General features: G+C 36.1%; 1 protein-coding gene across 1 annotated transcript in view; it reads right to left on the bottom strand.

Annotated features, from left to right (window-relative positions):
- Positions 1-901: 901 nt before the first annotated feature.
- UBR1 (ubiquitin protein ligase E3 component n-recognin 1) overlaps positions 902-8330 on the bottom strand; it is a 61076-nt gene continuing 53647 nt past the window's right edge. The window contains exons 40-46 of the mRNA XM_010293457.1: positions 6957-7090; positions 5626-5734; positions 3777-3833; positions 3198-3275; positions 1996-2166; positions 1696-1797; positions 902-1217 (exon numbers count right to left, since the gene is read on the bottom strand). Coding sequence (XP_010291759.1) covers positions 1076-1217; positions 1696-1797; positions 1996-2166; positions 3198-3275; positions 3777-3833; positions 5626-5734; positions 6957-7090 — 793 coding nt within the window. The 3' untranslated portion in view covers positions 902-1075. The remainder of the gene's footprint in view (positions 1218-1695; positions 1798-1995; positions 2167-3197; positions 3276-3776; positions 3834-5625; positions 5735-6956; positions 7091-8330) is intronic.

Below are 8330 nucleotides of genomic sequence, written 5' to 3'. Positions count from 1 at the left end.
ACACACAATTTCATTTATGCAGACAGGGCTCCAAACAATAGTGACAGAGGATAAAGAGTGGAAAGATCCTCAAATACGGGTAATCAAACCTATTTCTGATTCTAAAACTTGCTGCTTTTGGGCCTTGATTTTAGTCAAGTGATGGCTTTGAAGGTCGTCTACTGTACTGAAGTCTCTGGCTCTTGTACAACTCAGAGCTACACTACAACTACCTAACAGTATTTTCATGTTTGGCTCTTGGGGAAGATCTCAGAAGACAAACTGTAAAAGAACTAAAACTAACCACAACCTAGCCAAATGGTGCAGCCCTAGCCCTCTTAGGATATACAACATTAACAGAGGACAAATTCATTAGATAAAGTGCAGTTCTGGCAATGCAAAAAGCACAGACTTTATTTTTTGATGCAACAAGCAAGATGGTAACTCCCCCATGCACTTTCTATCCCACACTTCTTTAAAGAGTTCATTAATGAAAATTCTTCATTAAATCCCAGGATCTTGCTGAATGCAGCCTTTTTCTGTACAAACTAATGTTTGCTGTACCTGTTGCTACAGATTACTAAAGGCCTGGCACAACTTCCACTCCAATATTATGCCACAGATCTTGACCTATTTAAAAGCTTCACTAAGCTTGGGAGAAGAACCCAGGGAGAAAGTAAAGAAGGCTTTTCCATAGCAACACCATTTAGGTACATTCTCAAGGCATAGAAGAGACAGAGATGTGGTATGTGCCCTGAAGCACAGCATTTGGGAAGCTGTCCTTGTCAAAACATGGAAACAATTACACCTTCTCAAAAAAGTGGAAATATTTCTGGACCTGAATGTTCAGTAATAATTATATGATGTGTTCTTTTGGGGTTTTTGGGGGTTTGGGGGGGGTGGGGGTGCAGGGAGGAAGCAAAACATATTACATGAGATTCTGTTTCAATGTATCAGTAATATATCCAACCTAGAGAATCCATCAATTATGTCTGAACTACAGAATCCACTTGAGAGCAGATTATTTACTGCCACCCTCCTTTCCTTTTCCAAAGCACTGCCAAAAGGTAAGGGTTTTCACTAAAAATCATGAGACTCAGAGCAGCTGCCAGTTGAATCCAAAGAAGATCTGATTCGTTTCTTGGCTCCTGGCAATCTCCTCTATGATGCAGTGTTGCTGCCATAGCAGATGGAGCTTCCGGTAACGCTCCCGACATAAGTGCAGGGGATTGCCTCTTCTTCACAGAAGAAAAAAAAAGGAGAATACCCAATAAGCATATCAGAATAGCAACTAACAAACTGTTCCGTTAACAGTTTGTTAACATTCTTAATGATAGCCAGATTAAATACTTGTGTGAATACCAATTCAAATAAGTCTACCGGAAATGAAAATAATTCTACATGCAACTCCCAATTTCCAAGATGACATTTCAGCTATGGCAGTTGTTGCACATTCATGATGAAAAGCATACAAAGTTTTCTTGAGAAAAGTAAAGTTTAACAATACCAAAAAAAGTGTATCTTTCCATTATGAATAGCCCATTCATGACTGGAAACTGCCATCAGGAATTTGAAGTTAAAGAAGTTCTCCAGGCCAAGATACATATTACAGTCCTGTACATCCTAGCAGGAAGAACGTGTTGTCTAATGGGTGTAAGAAAGAAAGAGACACCAAAATGGAAATGTAAGAAGACATTCAGTCAAACATCTACTTACTTCAGACCTGGATCTGTTTCTCCATATTCATCCAAGTAGGGAGCAGGATATAAGCAGCCCCTGGTTTTACCTTCAATGAGGACAACTTTGCATTCCCTGATTCTGAAAAAAATAGATACATTTAAAATACAAGACAACAGCCAGCAGGTTCTTAACTTTTTGGTGAGCTATATTTTAGGTCAAAGCAATGTTTCTTCATCTCAGGCAAAAAGAATCAAGTGTTTTAACAATGTTGTGAATTTTGACCTTTAAATATTTCCCTTTACTCTTTAACACATTAAATTCTGGCTAGCTACTTACTTGAGAAACATACAGACTCCAGCTCCACATTGAAGAGCATGAGAAGTACAGGCTCCCAACTCCTCCCCATTCACCAGTTCCTGACAGCAAGTATTCTGGGAACACAACATAGCCCCACAGAATAAACACAATACTGGATGCTTTTGTTCATCATCAGAAGACCGTGGGCATCTAGAAGAAGTGTAACCAGAACGTTACTGCAGGAATTAAAACCTTAAAAGAAATGTTAACTATGGATAATGTTATTTAAAAACCATCAACAAAAGAAACCCCCCAAAACCCCAACCTGTTGGGATCACCCTGCAAGGGCTCGAGCTTAAGGAGAAGGAGCTGTGGCATTGAGAAGTTGGTAAACAGCTGGATATCTGCATGGCTTGGCCTTGAGGAGAAGGAGCTGTGGTAAACAACTAAGAGGAAGCAAAGGAGCGCAGGAACATCTGCAGGCAGCGAATCCTGACTGTGTGAGAGGCGCATGGACAGCGCGTGATATTTTGTATATAGCCAATTGCAATAATGTGTGTAACAAGCTGTAACCAATCATGACTGTGTGTACAGTGGCTAAGCAAAAATTATGATATATATTGGAGTCAGACAAGACAATAAATGGCTTCGGAATATAACTCTCAGAGTTGTGAAGTCCATCCTTCTCCTGCACCAACCCACAAACAAACAAAAACCTAAGACATACTATGTCATAATCATATTTCACATAACTGCCTCCTTTGGCTATGTTTTTACATTGCTTGAAATATTGTATTTGCAAGATATCTGCTTTGAGCAGGAGGTCGGACTAGATGATCTGCTGATGTCCCTTGTAACCTGAATTATCCTATGATTCACTCTTTCTGATATAAAACAGTGCCAACCTTCTGGGCTTGTTGCGTCCAAAATGATTTTCAGGCTTATGGCCAAACCAAATGCACATTGCACTGGTGAAAAGTGACCTGCAGATTAAGCTGTAATAATTGTATATGCTATCCTATCAAACAGAAATGACTTCGTTTATTAAGATGTTGTGCTTCAGATTTTAAAAGGAACATGTGCCCATATTGGCCACATCAATATAACCATAACAATGCCTTCAGTTCTGCCAAATAATTGCTGTACATAGTTTTAATACCAGTTACAATAACTGCAAGAATATAAAAGTGACTAAAAGTGACAAAATACCTAGAAAGACAACTAAATATGTCACATCTTACCTAAACTGAGAGGCTTGGTTCAGAAGGCAGCTATAGTCTTCAGGAAGTTCTATTAAACTATTTCTTTTCCTAGGATACCTGGGTAAGCAAAAAAGAACTACTATGAGAATAATAAAGATTGCAGCAAAGAACAGCGTGGATAGCTATAAATTCCTGCTAAGCTTTCATTCCTTTCTGCAAACTTCTGCAGTTCTAGAGCAGTTCTCCAGTCCAAGAAGTCCAAGTGAGAGGCTCTATATGGGAGCTTCAATGCTTCTATATTCCAGGAAAAGTGATGAAATTAAATTTCAAATGTAACCTACATGTATGAAGACATTTCATATTTCAGTTAGCTTTTGTTTTTTACTTTTTTCCTAAAGTAAGGATAACTTGTCTAACAATGTTGTACATTGTCATTGAAGAGTCACTGCATGACCAATACTACACAACCATTTAAAAAGACATACACTTTTGGTAGTAGAGCAGGAGGAGGAAAATGCAAGCACTCGAACTTGCCCACAAAGCAGCACTTCATTCTTTGAACAGTTTCAAGTCAAAAACAGAAAAAACACCCCAACATTAACACAAAACCAAACTTACCTTATGGCAATGCTTTTCCCTTTCAAACAACTTAACACCACCGGGTCAATACACCACCTATTCCAAACAAATATTTGTAGATTACAGCATTCAATAATAATATACATTTAGGATCACTAAACTAAATTAGTAAGCAGTACGCAAATACAGAACTCTCAATGCTTTATCTGTGCTCTAGCTACAATTTCACAAGGAGAAACAGCATTCTTTACAGTTTTGCTTCAGGAAAATAATTTAAGTTTGTACACAAGAGAAAAACCTATGTGAAAAACAACACAAGTTATCAGCATGCACATGAAAAACACAGAATTAGAGTTTAAAAATGCACGCAGTCTTCAGGCATATGCAAGTTTTCCAAGTGGGCTATAATACACAGCTCCTTTTGGAATATATCTGTTGAAAGCCACAGCATAAGAAAATATCATACACACTATGAGGAAAATATTTATAGCTTTTATTTAATAACCATCACTCAATGGTTATTTTACAATGCGCTTTTGTATGTTGTATGCTTGCTTAGAATGGCCAAATGTGTCTACCAAAGCAATGGTAGATACTGGCAAGTTACTAAACAGAAGAATTGGTATGTCTAAGATATCTTTTAAGTTATTTCTACAAAAAGGAGAAGGGAGAGAAAACCGTAGCAGATGGTCAATCTAGTAAGCTTCATTTAACACATTTCTCAATCATCAAATTTAGTCTTCTGAAATAAGTTTCTTTCAAAAAACATATGGGAACTTGCATGATGATTTGACAACTGTTACTATTACATTAAATATGTATGCCTCCTACTTGAAACCTCTGTTTTTGACTGGGAGCACTATGATGGATTTGTTAGTCCTGCCTCTAGTGATCATCTTCTAATGTTCACAAGCACCTTTGTGTCTTTGAGCAAACATGTAGGAACATAAAAGATAAACTTCTTTAATAATTTACTTGTGAAAATGCTATTAATTTATAAGCAATTATATATACACACACACCACAAATGCAATTAATTATAGTAAAATTGTATGTAGGGAATTGTTTAGGTCAGCTAGATGGATTGTAAGTTGGCGTCAACAGCTCAAAGTGTTCCTAAATTGAAGGAATCTAGACAACGAAACAGAGAACAGAGTTAAAGAAAAAAAAACAGAAAAAGCTAGTGTGAGCCAGAGAATTCCACCAAGAACTAGGAATAATAATTAACGTGACCAAGTGCTCAAATGGTCACATTAAATACATGGAGACATTCTCCAACACAATATAACAAGATTACTCTCAGAATTGGGGGTGGTTGTGTCTGTTTATTTTAATTTGTTGTTTTTTTTTTTTAAATTGAGAATTTCACAATTTTCTTTACTGCTGGACTGCAATTTACATAGTACTAAAATTGTGCCTTTTAACAATTAAGTTAACTTCAACATTCATCAGTCTATTTTGGAAATCCAGAGAAGAAATAGTACAAAGTCTCACCCTGCCAGCTACATAATTTTCCATATTCTCATTTTATAGCTTGTGTAATCAGCACCTTTGCTGTAGACAGATTAAAAATAGGCCAATGAACAGTAAGTGGCATACCATGCAAGCAAAGGTTTATGATAACTTCTCTCTGCATGAATGATTTCATATAGGTCTACAAGCACTAGTCCCTTAAACTTTAATTGTTTAATGTTTAAATTACCATAAAATATAGAATGTTTTATGTTTTTGAAGTGCTTTAAGAGATTCAGTATACCTGTGCATTTCAAACAAATGTTTAGGACTCTACTCTGAATTTGAGCTTAATCAATTATTAACAAATTTGATGCAGAATTCCCATGGGGACATCACAACAGAAAAACATGGCCTGTCCAGTCCCAATTTGTACCTTTGAAGCAGTGGATTTACTGTGTCCCAGTATTCCTGGAAGAGCAGGAACAAATTGGTTGGTAGAGAGAGGTAACTACAAAGTGCCTTGAATTGCCCTTCTTCAGAAACTGCAAAAGAAAAGGAAAACATGAGCAACTGTTAAAGTGTTTCAGCACTGCTGAATAATTCACTCAAAACTAGAAGTCTCCTGATCCCTATTCCATTGAATAATATGTATCTTACAGCTTCAGCGTAGCTCCTGGCTAGTACAATTGGATGTAATTCCACTGACTTAATCAGAGCTATAGTAATTTGCATTAGCTGAGGATGTGCTTTAGGTTTAACAAATTTGACATATTATTAAGTAATTTTTAAGTCATGCGTAAGTAACTTTAATAACAGAATTCCTTGCTTAAATTCCATTTCACTGCATAAAATGTAACATGTTAGTAGAGCAGATTTCTGTACTTACTTTTTAGTTTTAGCTTTTCACTATCCTTTTGGCCTGCAATGATATTAAACTGTGCTATGACCAAATCAGTGCGAAGACATTACATAAAGTTGGTCTAATTTAATAGTTTTCTGGGTGGTCATTTATTGGCTCTGCTATAGAAAATGGCATTGCTGATTCACCAGGAAGACTCCTGCCTATAGAATCAGAGTTCCAGACTAATGGTAAGGACAATAGCATATCCCAAAGCGCAGAGATTCTGATTGTATATGCTAATCTAATTCAAACTTAGTTCACAGTTTATATAAATCAATTGTCAGTTGTTCACAGCAATTTTGGTCCTCCTTTCCAAATAGTTGGTGATTCTGTGTTTCATTGCATTATGACTGAAGACAAAATAATTATTTTTGGGTTTAATATCTGTAATGCATGAGAATCCTTCAAGGAAGGAGTTTAAGTTTCATAATGTGTTTTATTTCTACTTGGCTCTGTTTTGCTGAATCCCTATGTCTTTAGCATTTACCAACATTAGCAACTGCACAAAAAGGATGGTTTTTTTTTTTTAAATATCCTGCAGGCTATTTCTCATATTGTAAGTCCCTAGAGTTATCCTTAAATCACAGAATCTTTGTATCCACAAATATTTGCTATCAATACATCATTGATAATTCACATATTTGCACATACTTAGAGGTAACCCTTTGCCATGCAAAGAGGGCTGTGACAACTCAGCTTCTCATGCCTGTGCCTTCCTATACAAATTAGCATTTCCTTTTCTTTCCAAGTCTTAGTTTAATGTTTTAACTAATAGTGTTGCTGTGAACACTTAAAAATTCCATTCTTCCAAGAAAACAGTAAACAAAGTCAATATATAGATACATTTGCTTTTTCATATTTACCTTGTAGTAGTTCCTCGGGTGGAGAAACTCCCAGCAAATAATGAAAAAATAAAGCAGCACAACGAAGGTAAGGCATGATGCCTTTTTTAACACAATCCCACACATGCCAGCCTGGAATATCCTGACTAAAGCAACTGTAATACACAAATGAGAATTAGCTGCAGTAGTTCACAGTGCAAATCCTTCTAGCACTTTCATGTTTTGGCTAGCATTGGTGGAATGGCAGCTGTGTAGAAGCAACACTAATGTACCTCAAATTCTGTGAAACACAGCCACCAGCATCTAACTTACGACTTCCCCTTTGCCTGAGGAATGAGTACTGAGTTTATGTAGAACACTTACATTAAGCGTTCAAATTATTTCAACTTATATTTTTCAGAATTATAAAAAATAAATAGTACCAATAAATAGCCATAGCTGTCCATCCCTAAATCAGGTTATCTTGAGTTACCTAAACTGTGCAGTACAGCATCACACATAGAGCAACTGGTTCTTACACTGGTTGATTTTTATTACTGAAAACCAGCAATTTTTTGACATAGTGAAAATTTTTCACTCAGTTGGTGTTTTGAATGCAATTCAAAAATGAGGAAAAAAAACCCAAGCAAGCAAACATAAATACTCTTCAGGAACAACAAAACCAAGAGAATTAAAAAATTAATACCTCATACTTCATTATGGAAGTCACAACAGTAACACTCAGATTGTTTAAAATAAAGCTATACTAAATCCCATTTTTGACAAAAAACCTGGAGTGATACTCATCTCAGTAATTACTCTTGTAGTTTGTGCGATACGAGCATTTAGTCTAAATTTCATAGTAAATTTAACTTAGTGTCCCTGTTGTCTAAAAATTTTAAACTTAGTTAAATTCACACTTATGTGAACAGGATGTTCACACAAACACTGACCAGGACCTGCTGAGGAACAACGTGTAAAGCTCTATTATATCATAGACCATTGCAAAATTTTTATGTAGATTGTGCTGTTTAAGCACAGATAGGTCAGGGTTAGAAGATGACAATACATACACAGAAATTAAAATACTAACAGTTTCAGAGCTGGGTTGCCTAAATTTTGTCATTTAATTCTGTACCTAGGCATCTCAGTACAGTGACCTGATTTTCCAAAATGTAGAGCACCTATGATTCTAAGCTCATGCTGCAGAAAAATTACTCCTAGTAATTAATTATCAAATTCAAATATTTAGAAATCTAGACTTAAAACATTTAGACAAGCAGGTAGTGTTGTCAATCCTTGAGAAACATGTCTTTGCAACTAGCCTTGGTGAAGATAAATCAAAGCAGGATTTGTAGAGTGCATCCATATTTTCTACCTTATTTCACACACAGATACTGAAGTACTAAAGTACTG

The sequence above is a fragment of the Phaethon lepturus genome, unplaced genomic scaffold (genome assembly GCF_000687285.1).
Source record: "Phaethon lepturus isolate BGI_N335 unplaced genomic scaffold, ASM68728v1 scaffold10678, whole genome shotgun sequence".
NCBI classification, from domain to species: Eukaryota; Metazoa; Chordata; class Aves; order Phaethontiformes; family Phaethontidae; genus Phaethon; species Phaethon lepturus.
The sequence above is the reverse complement of the archived record's forward strand: the minus strand, read 5'-3'. Positions and strand labels throughout refer to the sequence as shown.